Here is a 15291-nt window from a genome sequence, read left to right as displayed (position 1 = left end):
GTGTGGGACGAAACCACAGACAGCTTGCCTGGGGACTGGAGCAGGGGAGAGGAGGGGCGTGGGTCCTACTGCTGTGCGCACCCCCGGGGAGGTATAGGGGGCATGTCCCCCCCCCCCCGGATCCATGCATGAGGCTAGGGCAGGCTGTTGCTGTGAGCTTGGAGCCAGGAACTGTGCCAGCCTCTTCCTGGTGGAGGGGCTGGGCCAGGATTGCACTCAGGCTGGACAGGGCAGGCAATAGCAGCACTGGGTGGGGAGGGGGGGCTACAGCCACCCCAAAATTTGCCATAGCATCTCCTCCCAGCACTACTGCTGTCTGCCCCACCCCTGCCTTCCCTGAGTGCAGCTCTGGCCCAGCTCCCATGCCAGGAAGAGCCTGGCACAGCCCTGGCCATGCAGCCTACCCTTGCCACACGTACGAATCTGGGGGGCACGTGACCCACCAGCCTCCACCAAGGTGTGCACAGTGGTGGGAGCTGCTCCCACTACCACACCTTCCCTGGACAAGTTGTCCGTGGCTCTATCCTGCACCCTGCCATGCCCTGGCTGGGCAGCACCTGCCTCAGCCCCAGTCCCAGCCTGAGCCCCAGCCTCAGTCCCTTCCTCACTGTGAGGGCCTCGATCTGCTCCCCCATGCTTCTTCCCTCCCCCCTGCAGACTTACCAGCTGGACACTGCTCTCCAAGCTGCTGGGTTGCACTCCTGGCTGCATGCCTGCTACAGCTGCCTGCATACACAAGGCATTTATTGCCAACATTATCAGCCACATCAGCCAAAAAAAACCCAATTGCTGATATTGTCAATTTTCATTTCATCAGTGCCGATATGATATGGATCAATGTGTCAGTGCACATCTCCCAGCTGGTATTCCATTTCTTCCTACACCCGAAAACAAAGGCAATAGTCCTTGCCGACAGAGACACAAAACTCTCTAATCTTCCTCAAACCAAGAGATGATACTGTTTTGATCAAAAGCATCTAACTCTAAAGAAAGTTAGAGAGACTTGGATCCTACTTGGGGAGGACATAAAATACAAGTGTTTCAAGACTTGTCACAGACAACAAACATTAAAGAGAAGGAAGGAACTGAGTGAATTACACCATCTCTCAGAGAAGCAAGTATAAGCTATAGATGGGGTTTTCCTTTTAAAGTTATCCTCACAAATTGTGAACATTACAAAGGAGAAAAAAGGCCTTAAAATCCTTGAGAAATTAAACTAAATAGAAAGCACCTTGGAGTCTCAGCATGAAACTAATACAGCAAGAAGCAAGACCATAATACTGAACAGCAAACTGCCCAAGAGAAAAAAAAGATACTGAAGGAAAAGGACAAGGTGACTGGAGGAGTCATAAAGCTCAAGAGGATTTGAGTGGGACTGAATGAAAGGGATGAAAAGAAAAAATGGAAGGGGAACTATCACAAGGGGGAAAAAACAATTAAAATGGTAATGTTGGGAGCTGAAATAATCATGAAAATGGGGAAGTAAAAACATATTCTGAGGCTAAAAGCAAATGGTAAGGGGCGGGTATAAATATAGTGTAATATGGGAAGAGACTGGAGGAAGGCTCTGTACAATGTCCTTCAAAAAACAGTATCTGATGAATTGTAGTATAGTGCCATGACTCTCCTAAGTTGGGAGTCACGAATCTCCCAGGAAGGAGGTCACAACTCAGGTGTGGAAGGGTTAAATATTGTTTTCCATCTGAGGGTTAGAGTGCAACCTCACACTTTAAGAATTTTAGGGTGAGAATGTATAACAAGATACACAGGGACTAAAAGAGCACTGCAGGTATATTAAGTAGACCAAACAATCTAGATAAGCCTTATTTTTTTTTTTTATATTATAAAGAGGTGAAAGCAGCTCCAGGTAACACACACACACACACACACACACACACACACACACATTAGGGCTGTCAATTGATCATGGTTAACGCACGTGATAAATACGTTAATTGATGTTTGCGTTAATTTTTCTAACACATTAATCACACTCATGGTTTTGGAGCCCATGCCCAGGCTTCACTCCACTGCCATCACCCCTGCCTCTGGGCCACCCAGTGGAGCAGTGGTGGCAGCGCAGAGGACCGCAGGGCAGCCTGGGCATGGGCTCTGGGCTACTGCAGCACGGATGAGGAAGGGCGCGCACAGACACAGAACACAGCCTGGCAGTGTGTAGAGAATTGCCCAGCAGGTAAGTCTGTGGGAGAGAAGGGGAATGGGGAGGGAAGGTGTGGGGGGGCAGATTGAGGCCCCTATAGTGAGGGAGGGAGTAGGGCAGGGGCTGGGGTGAATGAAGCCCCAGGGCTGGGGCAGGTCATGGCATAGATGGGCATGTGTCCCCCAGATTTTTGCATGGGGTGGAGGCAGGCTGTGGGCTGGGGATCTTTGCGCCCTGTTGCTTTTGCCACAGGAGCCACACTCTGGCTGTACCATGTGTCCCCTGCCCGTCCAGTGGCAGGAGACACAATATGGTATCACATGGCCCCAGGAGCAAGGGCAACAGGATGTAGAGCCCCAAGCCCGCAGTCTGCCTCCTCCCTGCACACAAATCTGGGGGACATATACCCCCCCGTGTCTCCCCCTGGGGTGGGCAGAGCAGCGGAAGCCAGACCCCTTTTTCCCCCACCTGGACTGCCACTCTGTTCCACAACTTGCCCTGGCCCTAGGGCCCCATTCACCCCAGCCCCTGCCCCACTCCCTCCCTCACTGTGGGGACTTTGATCTGCCCCCCCATACCCCTACCCCTCCACAGACTTACCTGCTGGGTACTGTCTGTGTGTGTGTGTGTGTGTGTACCTGCCCCTCACTCCTAAGTCACAGCCCCCTCAGCCCTGCTGGTGCTTCTCACGCCTGACCCACAGTACCCCATATCCTGCTAGGGCATGCAAAAACTGCCTTCCCCAGGCTCCCAATCCCCCACATGCACCTAGTCCCCCACACCTTCACAAATTACCACATACAACCCATCCCCACCCCCCAGCCATACCAAGTACCTGCATAATTTTGCATAATTTGAGTTTTAGCTGCGTGATTAAAATCACAATTAATTGTGACTAATTTTTTTAATTGAGCAAGTAATTGTGATAATTTTTTGAATGATTTGGCAGCCCAAATATATCTGTGTTTCCCATCCAATAACTCAGTCTCTAGTCAGAATATTTGAATATTAATTAATATCACTGAATCTTATATGTACATGTATGTATTATATTGATAATATATGCTAATTTATGCAGATGCACACATATTATTTACTTTGTAAATATGTAATAACTTAAATCTCTTGCGATTCCTGTGTATTATTACTCCAATATTAGAATTCCATATTTTCCTGAATAAACAAGAAGTTAAAAAAAGAAAGAAATGCCCTGTCCAATGAACAACCATTCTTGTAGCCCACAGACTCAAAGCAACAGCAGGTCAAATTTGCAATGGTCTGTTTCGTACGCAGGCCAATACTTATGTCGGGCAGCCTTGCAGACTAGTGAGGAATGGTGTCTGTAGGTGCAACAGAGGCTACTGAGCCTCCATAGGGTCAATAAGCCACACACTAGGGCTCCTGTTTAGTGGCTTCTCATTGCTATAATGCTGTACAGTGGCTCTTTACAATTCTTCCATGCCGCACTGGAATCCAGAAGCAATATGTTAAGAATAACTCACAACAGGGAGCATGGCAAGCCTGTAGCCCTACAGTTAAAAGGATGAGATCAGTGTGTGCAGGGGGTGGGCAAAACCAGTAGCGTGCCTTGCAACTCACCAGCTACGCACAGACCTTAAGGTATCCTGCATCTACAGCAGTAACAGAACAACATAGTTTCGTCCTGACAACCATTCACTGGATGTTCTGTTTCATTAAAAACCTGTCTGGTGTGTTTTGTTCATGTTAGGAGTCAAACTTATCACCAGGTTTGGGGTCAAGAAATTTTTACCTAGGCAGATTGGCAGGGACATCACTTGGGTTTTATATCCCTCTGCAGCATGGAACTCCATCTATCTGCTTGAATCATATGTACTTATATCACCTAATCAAAGACCTACCAGGGCTGGGACATGGGCATGGGCAGTACTGCAATCTCCCCTATTCTTTGCCAGTGGCAAAAAGGCTAGCTTCCTGAGGACTGAAATGTTCACTCTTTCTAAAATCTTTGGGCGATTGGTTACTTCCCCAGGAAAGTAATATTTATTGGTTTGACAGAAAAGAGCAGTAGCCTAACTAATGAGGGGTCAGGGAAAAGGGAGGGGGGTACAAGAACAGCAGCTACTAATACTGTCAGCCAGCTACACTACTGTCAACAGCAGCCTAGTAGTTGGTGCTGTCCTGTGTGCCACCAGAATGCAGAGCTGCCCTGTTATGCCTCTGGAAAGGCGTTCAAATGGGGATCTAAGGGTCCTTGATGATACTCTGGTCTGGCTAGTCACACAGGGATAAGCATTATGGCAGTTCTCATGGGGGCCCTCTGAGGCACCTTAGTGCAGACTGCTGCAGTGAGCCTAGAGTACCTACTTAACCATATCCCCTTGCAGATGGACAGAATAGATCTGGCGGATGATGATATGAGTCTGGGGAAAAATCTGTTCTGGGTTTGGCACCATGTCTTGGCAATGCATACAGCTGGGCCAGCTTCCAGCACTTCAACCGAGCACTACGCTATGAGGCATTTACAGTTGCCCAGTCAAGCCTCTCTTCCCATCACTTGCCTGGGAAAGTGAGAGGCATACACAGTGCAGTACAAATGCACTGCATGCCCAGCATACAAGGGCATTTCCAAAAGAGCCTTCTGGTTCCATTGCTGCAAAATAAAATGGCTGTGACTGTCACTTATTAGGTTGTTCCTTCCTTGTCAAGACATCTGCTAAGCTCTTATCTCTATCACACTTCTATCTGCATAATCCCAAAGAGCTTGGTTTATGGTTTCCAGAGCTGTCAGTAACTTAGTCACCCGTGTTCTATTGACTCCTCCTTTGTACTTGCTAGTAGACACAGAGGTCTGTCCCAGTCTTTGAGAAGCAGCCCCCTAGAATACAGCATCATATCTGTGTAACAGTACATAGCTGGAACACACAGTTCCCAGCTGAGGAACTGGAATCTTACAGAATCTGCCAATGGATTTATTGTAGATGGAGTAGCATGCATGTGAATGTATGTATGGGGGGGGAAGAGGGGGCACATATGCCCATGCATATTCAGGCATATGGGAAAATGAGTGTGTGCAACTGTGCAAGTATTCAAATCCACGTGCACTGACCCTACCTTTTCATTCTTTGTGTCTGTGTCCAAATCTGCTATCTTAGCCCACTTCTGCCAGAAGTTGGGATCATCCAAGGAAATGTCAGTTCTGTTTCCTGAAGCTACAAAGCTGGCCTAGGAGTGAAAGAAGAGCAAATAAACAGACTTCAGTCCATCATCTTACTACAACAAAAACAGCTTTATTATCGCAGATGCACAGAGCACCCCCCGCAACAGCACATCAGCCTGCACTTAAAAGAATTACTGGCAAGAAAGCACTGTGCCAACATTTGCTAAGGAAAGCTGGGAGCCAGCCTTATTTTCAAATGCTCATGTCTAACTCACTGGGAATTTAAGTTGTGCCATTTTACTCTGAGAATGGATAATAACTAGTATGGCCCCATCCTACCAATCAGTGCTCAGAATGCCAGCCATGGGAGCAGCAGTTTCATTAGAGGATTCAAAACACTGCTAGGGCTTAGTTCTCAATGTCACTGGAATGTAATACATTCCCTCTCTCCAGTAACAGAGCAGGGCTCCTGGAAAAATAAATCTGAGAGTCCAAATATCTCAATGCTCCCATTCATAGAATCACAGAAGGGACCTCAAAGGCCATTTACTTCAGCACCCTGCACAAATACAGGATGCATTATTCCTAAACCATCTCAGATAGATGCTTATCCAGCCTTTTCTTGAAAGCCTCCAATGATAGAGATCCCAGTTTCCCTGGGCAGCTTGTCCCTCATCCTATTAGTACAATTAAGAGGTATTTTCTAAGATTTACTTAAGATCTGCTTTGTTGAAGTTTTTACACTTGTTCTCCCTTTTCTTTATGGCAGCTTCTCAAATATTGGAAAACAGTGACCATGTCCACCTTTAATCTCTTCTTTACCAAACTAAACATGTCTAATTGTCTCCGTCTTTCCTCATACAGCTTGAATTACTTATCTTTGGACCCTTTTCAGTTTCTCTATACCTTTTCTAAAATGAGGAACACTGCACACTATAACTCCAACTGAGGTTTAACCAGGGCTTAGCATAGTTTAAAAAGCAGTAAAGCAGATTTAGAGTAAAATCTCAGAAAAAAAACTATAATCCAGTTCTCCAATTAAACAAGATCCTTTGCATTCCAATTCTATTCTCCAGTGTGTTTGCAAACTCTCTTAGTTTTGTGTAATTCACAAACTTGACTAGGAATCTATTACTACATCCAAGTCATTAATGAACTTGAACTTGCAACCTCACGCCATTCTGACATCAATCCAGTTACAGTTTTATTCCTTACTTGTGGATATTGAGCCAGCTGCATATCCATTTAACAGTAATTTTATCTATCCCACATTTCTCGAGTGTTCTTATGAGAACACATCAAGTCCTTAATAAAGTCCATGTATATTATGTTCGCTGCATTCCCTTCATCCACCAAACTGGTTACCCTGTCACGGAAGTTGGTTTGGCATGATTTGTCCCATGTTGGCTAGCAATCATGCCTTTCTTCTCCAGCTGTTTATGGAGTGACTGCTTTCTAATCCGCTCCAGTAACTTCCCAGGTATTGAACTTAGGTAGGATGACTGGCTTGTAATTCTCAGAGTTCTCCTTTCATCCCTTTTTTAAGAACAATTCTCCAGTTCTCACAGGTCTTCCAATGGCTCTGAGATTTCTTCATCCAGTTTCTTCAACAAACTGGGATGAATTTAATCGAGCCCTGCTGACTTAAAATTAATTCCAAGTTTGTCAATAGCTCTCAGACACATTCTTTACTTATCTTGATCCTCAGCCTTTGTATTATTTTTCTTAGCTATTTGCTCTGTTTGCTTATGTTATGATGATGGAGGCAAAGTAGGCATTGAGCACCTCTCCCTTCTTTGGGACTTCTGTTAATAGTTCACCCTAGCTATAGAGTAGTGTACCCACAGTTTCATTGGTCTTTCTTTTCTGTCCAATGTATTTATAGAACTTTTTTCTTTAACATCCCTTAACAACTGTATCTCATTTTTGTCTCATTTCAGGGAGACTCTGTACAGGGCCTTTCTATAGTACCGGCAGCTCAGCTTTCAAGTTGCTTTTACGTAAGACACCTGTAAAGACTACAACACAGATTCTAATGGGCCAAATGTAGATGGATTCCAGGTTGTTTGGGCTCAGGCCACAAGTAAAAGGCTGGCCCTAAAATTCCCTTGGAACCTGACAGCTCAGCGCGGCTCCTTCCAACTCACAAAACCTCACCAGTAACAGACTGTGCAGGCCTCCTGCTGCCCCAGCTGGCACAGGTAGGAGATTCTGGCTCTGCAACTGGAATATGGCTCTCAATTCTGTTGATGATGCACAAGAAAGAGGGTGGGGGGTTAGTAACAGCCTTCAACTACCTGCTGGGTGGTTATGAAGAGGATACAGCTAGACTGTTCTCAGTGGTAGCAGATGACAGAACAAGGAGCAACAGTGTTAAGTTGCAGTAAGAGAAGCTTAGGTTAGATATTAGGAAAAGCTTTCTCACTAAGAGGGTAGTAAAGCACTGGAACAGAGAGGCTGTGGACTTTCCATCCTTAAATGTTTTTAAGACCCAGCTAGATAAAGCCTTGGCTGGGATGATCTAGTCAGGGATGGTCCTGCTTTGGGCAGGGGGTTAAACTAACTGACCTCCTGATGACCCTTCCAATCCTAATTTTCTATGATTCTCTGGAGAAAGAGCAGATTTCAGCACCCTCCCCAGGGCCATGTAGCCTCTGGAGAATTTATGGAAGCCAGCAGATTTGGCCAACACGCTAGGGAACAGATCTGCAGAATAAGAAAGGTCTCTTCAGGGCAGAGAAGCAGCATTTTACAGAGCAACACTGAGGTAAAGCAGGGAAGTTATCTGCCTCATTGGAGGCAGCACTGAAAACAGAAACCCTGAGTCATGGCTTTAACCACTAACACCCTCCCCACATGCACACTCAGTGCAGATAGGCCCTACACCCTGTAGAAGACCAGACTTTGCATCCAATCTTCCTATCACAGGAAAGGTTCCAAAGGAGTGTACAGTGGGGATCAAATTAAGCAGAGTTCAATTTATTGCCATCTACTGCTCCCATTGGCTGCTGCTTATTTTTTTTTTCCTATTCTGCCAAGTATCATGGCTATCAGGACAGGAAGAGAGGGAGCTCTATGTGCTGCCCATCTGGCTTCTGCTCTGCTATCATAATGCTGCACCAGTCTGTGATGGGGTACATAAAGTATTATGGGTCCAGCAGGATCCCACTCCTGGAAGCAGTCTGTGGGTAGGGAGAGTTTTCTTGGCTTTTATAGCAACAGAACCCTTGCCCAGTAGGGACAGAAGGTCAGAAAACAACAGACCATGCCAAGAGCTGGGGATTTTAATTTTTAGTATTCCACTTGTTCCCAGCACACCCCGCACTAGCACTGAAAGAACAGTTAAAAGTCAAAGCCACTTGCAGAAAGGTTGACCCCCCTGGGCACACTGCACCTTGGCAAAGGTGGAGCCCTTCCCCTCAGACTGGATAGTGATTGTCTGTGTTCTGCGCTGCAGGATCTGATCAATATCTTCCTCACAGAACTTGGAACCTTCATCTTCTTCATCCATTAAAGCCCCATAAGCACCTTTCCGCAATAGGTCCTCTACCTCCATCTTTGAGAGCTGCTGTACCTGCACCGGGAGACAGAGAACATCAGTAATGGTGAGAGCAACCTCTTGAAAGTGGTATTGTGATGGGGTACACAGGCAGTAAGGCTCTCAAGGGTCTCTTTGTGGCACAGGGCAGCACTGTGTGAAGACATCTTAGGTTGGCTCTGCATGTGCTAATTCCAAAAATGGAAGCAGTATAGCTATGTTAGTGCAGTGCTGCACCACATTACATGCCTCTGTCGACAAACAGGGCTTATAAGCTCAGGCAAGGCATCACAATAGCATGCATATGCTGCTTCCAGTTCTGGAGTGCAGAGCCAGAACCAGTTTTCTACAAGGTGCTGCCTTGCACTCTGTTTCCTCTGGAGACTGCAAGGCCTTGAACTAGCCCAATAGTTAGAGGCTTTCAAAGTTCCAGTGTGACATCACAGAAAGTAATGGGGGAAAGATAGTACATGGAGAATGGGCACTGTGCAAAACCCCCATATACTGAACTGAGCCTAAACACCTTACGAATCCCCAGACAAGAGTCACAGCAGGTCAAATAAGCCCAGAATAGAAAGGGAAACAGAGCTGTACAAGAATGAACAAATACACGGTGAGGAAGTGAGGCAACAAAATATGCCGCCCCTCTTCCTGGAAGCCTGCCTTGTTAAGATTACTACTGCTTAGGACAGGAGACATGCCTGCCTGTGTGCAAAAGGTTTCTAGGACTCCTCTCTGGACCTGTAAAAATTAAATTGAACTAAGACTGCTTTTTCCACACAGATACCTTGCTTACCCCCCACCCTCTGTGCCCCTCCTTTCATTGCACTGTTCAGCCCTACACTGACAGGCTGATCTTAGAATGGTGTATAATACAATTAAGCTGTACTGTTTAATGGGTCATCACAATCATGAACCCCTCCAGCTGAAGTGCTGGAAAACCTTTTCTGAACTACAACAGGAAGGGTTTTAATGAATCCCAGAGAGCCCACATATGTTACCTGGCTTTGTCTAGCTTAGTTCTAACAATTCAAAGCAATTGGCTTCCCATCCAAGGAGATAATGCTATTAGACATTGCCCATTTAGAACCTTACTCCTTATACACTGTCTCAATCTTCCTTTTCTAAATTTCAATCCAGGAATGCAAGGGGCCTGGCTGCTTAGGCTTGTCTCTCTGGCAGGCAAGGATTCTGCTTAGGTTTGGCTTGTCATTCTGACTAAGGACTTTGCCAGCTGTATTCAGATGACTGACAGATGCTGTCTTATTTTAGGAATGCTGCCTGTATGATTGCAATTTACTTTAGATTGCACTCCTTTCCTTAAAGAAGGATCAGGAATTAGACCATTTGGAGCTTACTGGTGGGGCTATGAAGACAAGGGATGCTGTCTCAGAGTTCAAAGAGCTCTGGGGCTCACTCTCCCTTGGAGTTACTCCTGGACTGGAAAACTCAAGGAATACTCAAAAAGATTGTGCAAAGGATAGGGGTACAGAGCAAACAGTCCTCTGCAGAATCCACAATACCATGGTACCTTTAGATTCCATGCTGGAGCTTACTTTAAAGGCCATAACACCCTGTCCCGGAAGAGACATAGGATGCCTTTACAGCTGGTCACCTCACTTGCATAGAGGTGTTCCTAGATGATGACTCAACTTTGGACTCAGTAAATCTGATGGAAGTTTTTCATGAGGTTCTATGCTTTTTAGTATGTTGCATCCTCATCTAGCTATGCATCTCATCTTGGGAGCAACACTTCTAAATTAAGCAAACAAAGTCACCTGCTTTGGTTCCTTTTCAAGTGGTAAGCAACCAATTCCCATCAGAGTTCAGAACATCTCACCATCCAAGGGACAAAGAAACAGTGATTACAAGGACTCAGTTAGTGGGATCTTTTACAACTGGAGACCTAGGGTAGTTCAAGAATCCCTCCCAAAAGGGACTCTCATCCTGTTCAGGGGCTCAGCCCTACACTCAACCCTACCTATTCAGAGTAAAAGACCTTCAAGGCACCCAGAAAAGCAGCTGCAGATGGTTTCACTGATGAAGCACAGAAGAAATACTGAAGGGAGCAGCAGAGGTAAGGAACAAAGGAGCAGAGCTCTACTGCCATTCAGCCCCAGCCCAAACCCTAGCAGGCAACCTACCCCATTGGTGCTGCCCTTGCGATTAATGTCTTGCAGAACAGCTTTGTCCAGGCCCAGCTTCAGACTGGCTTTGTCAAACATCTCCCGCTCATAGGAGTTCCTGGTGATCAGGCGATAGACCTTGACTGCCTTGCTCTGCCCGATTCTGTGGCAGCGAGCTTGAGCCTGGGACAGGAGAGTGTTATCTCAAACACAGTCAGTGGACAACAAGGGATTATGGGCCAGGTTCTGCTTGGGTCCTCCTCTGTGAGAGCACCACAGCTAAGTCTCAGTGCAGAGTCAGTTCCCCACCACCTTTACAACATACCTGAGTGATGACCTGAAAACCCACCCCAGGGAGCCTGACTGGTGTCTTTGCTGGACTGCAAGCAAGTTGAACTTGAAGGAGCGGCAGGGTCTCTGTGATGCAGACAGCTGTGCACTATGAACTGGATTCAAACACCCTAGCACAACCCTAAGGGGACACAGGTACCCTGAATGCCAGTCTCAGTCTCTGCAGCCTATGCAGGACTGAGGACTACTTCTCCTGCCACCTGGGCCATGGTGGGGAGGGCTCTATCCAGCGTGGTTGCTCTGTACTCAGATGAACTTTGAGAACCACCTTGGCCTGTGACTTACCAGTACTTCCCAGTGAGTGTCACTCCAACCCTGCACTTTCACTGGTTATTTCCAGTGATGCATGATGCTGCACTGCACAACCTAACTGGTTATCATTTTTAATGGATGGTGCCCTGTTCTTGCGTCTCACTGACTAGCACTAAAGATGTACAGCGCTCCGACTTGTAACTCCATTGACTATCCCTGGCTGAGTGATGCCCTGCCCCATGGTCCCAATAGCTAGCATACACTACCTCTGCTATAAACATAATTATTCACAAGATCCTGTGTCACTCCTGAAGGTGCCATTAGGGCCCTGCTACTTGTTACCTGGAGGTCATTCTGCGGGTTCCAATCTGAATCAAATATGATGCAGGTGTCAGCAGCTGTGAGGTTAATGCCCAGGCCTCCCGCCCTGGTGCACAAGAGGAAGACAAAGCGATCCGAGTCTGGCTTACAGAAGCGATCAATAGCAGCTTGGCGCAGGTTCCCACGCACTCGTCCATCAATCCGTTCATAGGTGTATCTGCTCAGAAAGGGGAACAAATGACACAGGCTGGATGACAATACAGTTTGGCAATGCCATAAAGGGTCACTGGGAAGGAGGCCTGCATTTCTAAAGCACCAGCTTTTGACTGCTGAGGGGTGCAAACTATTGGACAGGGAATGTTCTAGTGATTCCAGCACATTCATTTCACATAGACATGGCTCCCAACATTCCCTGATGTTGGGTGGGTGGAGGGCAGCCCATTGTGCAAAAGATAGCTAATACCCCAAAGCTGCCTGGGGCTTCATAGGCACTTTTTTGCATGCCTAGTGGCTCTGACAATTCAGAAGACAGACAGGACCAGGGGCTTTAATTTACTTGTGGCTTGCTAGCTCCCACTGTTTAGTCCCCTCATAAGCCAGGCCTCCTCTTCTTTTGTGACAAGAGAATCTACACCACCCCATGACCAATGCACCTGAAGCTCCAATATCTGGTCCAGAAGGGGCAGCAGGCATAGGATAAGCTTTAATTTACAATGTCCTGCTTCTGTACAGTCATTGCTGGTGCAGGTCATGATGAGGGATGACAGAGGGGCAAGCAGGCCAGGGTGTGCACAGGGAGCACCTTTCTAACACTGTTCACAGTGTTCATGGATTGCGGAGCCCCCCAGAAAAGATTCTGCATGGTGAGAATGTGCCTTCCGTGTTCTTCATTGGGACACATCACAGCTAAGCTCCTTTGAAATACTAGATAAATAGGAAAAGATCTATCCCTCCAACCTTGGTCTGAAGTACAGCGGGGATGTGGAGACCGAGTTGAGCTAAAGGCAACTCTGGGCTGTACTAACCGCCTCTGGATTAGATAGTCCTCCAGAATGTCAAGGCAGCGCACCATCTGGGAGAAGATCAGCACCTTGTGTCCACCAGCAATTAGTCTGGGGAGCAGTTTGTCAATCAGTACCAGCTTGCCAGCTGCCTGGATCATTGCCTGCAGCTGGAAGTCTGGTGCATCTGAACTGTGTGTTTTACGGAAATCTTCCAGGATTTTCTCTTCTGCACCTGCAAAGCAAGATGGAAAGTTAGCCCCTGGAACACCTACCCTTGCTCTGCTTTCTACTGGCAATGGCAACATGGCTCCCGACCCTCAAAACTGTATGATAACATGACCCAGTGAGTCATTAATATCACTCAGCCATGATGCACAAGGGATAGGTGGCAAGACACACAGCTCTGTAATGGTGTAGGGAGCAAGGCCACTAGGTAAGGGACAAATTAAGAAGAACCAGTGTTTGTAAAAGAAAGGGAATCTCATGGCAATTTACCCTCTGATCCATAGGGCCTGCACCCAAAGAGGAGTGAGGAAGAAGAGGCCTCACATCTCTGTGCTTCTTTCAGTCCAAGCCTCTCTGCTGAGGTTGTCAGCCATGGATGCAGAGCAAGGTGATTTGCATTCCATTTCATATAAATAATCCTGCAGGAGAATCTGAGCATGATCTGGCCAGGCCTGTCTTACAGCTCTGTCACAGGTTGCCAGCACCCATTCACATTATGCCCAAACCAGCACTGATTCATTCCTAACCAAATCATCTCTGGGGATCCCCTGGATTGGAGATTTCCCATCCAAATCCAGTGCCAGCATGGCCCTGCTTAGCTTTTGAGAGAAAAAGGGAAACCCATCCACAAGGGGACCTGTAGTATAGATATTCTAATTTTACGGCACTCTGAGGCACCTTCACCCTACAATAAATGCACTATAAGAAACTGACAAGCAAAACAGCCAATCTAGATTTCCCCTGAACACAAATTATTTACCACCAGCAACTGTTCATCCCATCACAGCCAAGAGCAGATGATTAGCAATGGGCAAGTTAAGCAGCATCCTGCAGAAGCTGAATGCACAGAAGTATTAGCTACTAAAGAGCAAGGCCCAATTCCTAAATAAGGTGATCTCTAAAGCTGGTGAATAGTCAGATGTAGGGAGAAATAGGGCCAGTTCCCAGAATAGAGAGCTGAGAAAAAGTCCTTGGCCTGAGCACAGCCCCATCACTGATCTGGTATGGGTGGTTGCAGCACTCGGGTAACTCCTTAAGTAATGCACTTAAACTGCAACATAGGAGATTTAGTTTAGATACTGGGAATAACTTTCTAACTTTCAGGGTGGTTAAATACTTATGCAGATTATACCTAGAGATGCTGCAAAAATTCTGCACTTAAGTACAAGTTAAACAAACATTTGTCTGAGATAAACCTGCCTCGACCAGGGAGTCTGACTAGATGACCTTCAGAGGTCCTTTCCAGTTCTCTTATTTATGATTCATCACCCCTGTATCACGGTGCTAATGAGCTTGGGTGTGTGAGTATAGGCACCCCTGAACTCTAGCCCAGCCTACCCCCATGCCCTGCCTCTCACTATTAATAATGCATGGGTTGTTCCAGTGCCTGTGAAGTTTCCAGAGGAGCTAGGCACATTGGTATGCCATATACTCTATCCCCATGACCTACTTCTCACCATTGATGAGGTACGGGTGGTTGCAGCACTTGCGTAGCTCCATCATTGTGTTGATGAGGTTGGGCATGTTGTGTTGGTTAGCACCCTTGGACAGGAAGGAAAAGTTCTTCTCCAAGATGGCCCGATAGTATTTCTTCTGGATGTTGGTCAGCTCCACCTCGATGATAGTCTCCTGCTTGGGTGCCAGGTTTTTTTCCACATCATCCTTCAACCGTCGCAGCATCATGGGCTTCAGGATTGACTGCAGCTTTTTCACCTGCCCAGAACAAGCACAAAGACTCATTGCCCCACCCTAACCTGTGAGTGCATGCTGGACACTGAAGGTCAAGCAGACAAATACAAAGCGTTCACAGGCTGGGGACTGTGTGCTGGGATTCTATACTTACTGACTTGCAGATATGCCAAGGAAAAATGCTTTACTGGCAACCAATGAGAACATCTCTCTAGCTACCTGCCTTATAACTCTCCTGGGTCTGACAGCCAGACAGCCAACCCTGTGGGGTTGGTGTGTGACACACTGGCCTATAGGTTGGAACTTGTAGGCACTTTTGCTGAAGATACAGAAGAAGAGACCTGAGTATTTCTCCAAAGCAGAGTTACTAACAGGAGTGAGTACTCCAGGTCTCACCAGGAGACAGCTTGCTGAGCAAGGGCTGTGTTTACAGGTCACGCTGCAAAATAAAACCTCATTTGAGAGTTTATTTTTGCCTTTTCAGT

At 46.8% G+C, this 15291-nt stretch overlaps 1 protein-coding gene across 4 annotated transcripts in view; it reads right to left on the bottom strand.

The window, feature by feature from the left end:
* The window catches only part of CHD6 (chromodomain helicase DNA binding protein 6), a 183262-nt gene that overhangs the window by 89132 nt on the left and 78839 nt on the right, over positions 1-15291 (bottom strand). For all 4 annotated transcript variants that reach the window (XM_019550743.1, XM_019550740.1, XM_019550741.1 and 1 more), the window contains 6 exons: positions 14575-14830; positions 12914-13124; positions 11910-12105; positions 10983-11147; positions 8695-8874; positions 5255-5365 (listed from right to left, as the gene is read on the bottom strand). In XM_019550743.1, the coding sequence (XP_019406288.1) occupies positions 5255-5365; positions 8695-8874; positions 10983-11147; positions 11910-12105; positions 12914-13124; positions 14575-14830 (1119 nt within the window). The remainder of the gene's footprint in view (positions 1-5254; positions 5366-8694; positions 8875-10982; positions 11148-11909; positions 12106-12913; positions 13125-14574; positions 14831-15291) is intronic.

The sequence above is a fragment of the Crocodylus porosus genome, unplaced genomic scaffold (assembly GCF_001723895.1).
Source record: "Crocodylus porosus isolate Cpor-Errol unplaced genomic scaffold, CroPor_comp1, whole genome shotgun sequence".
In the NCBI taxonomy this organism is placed as follows: domain Eukaryota; kingdom Metazoa; phylum Chordata; order Crocodylia; family Crocodylidae; genus Crocodylus; species Crocodylus porosus.
The sequence above is the reverse complement of the archived record's forward strand: the minus strand, read 5'-3'. Positions and strand labels throughout refer to the sequence as shown.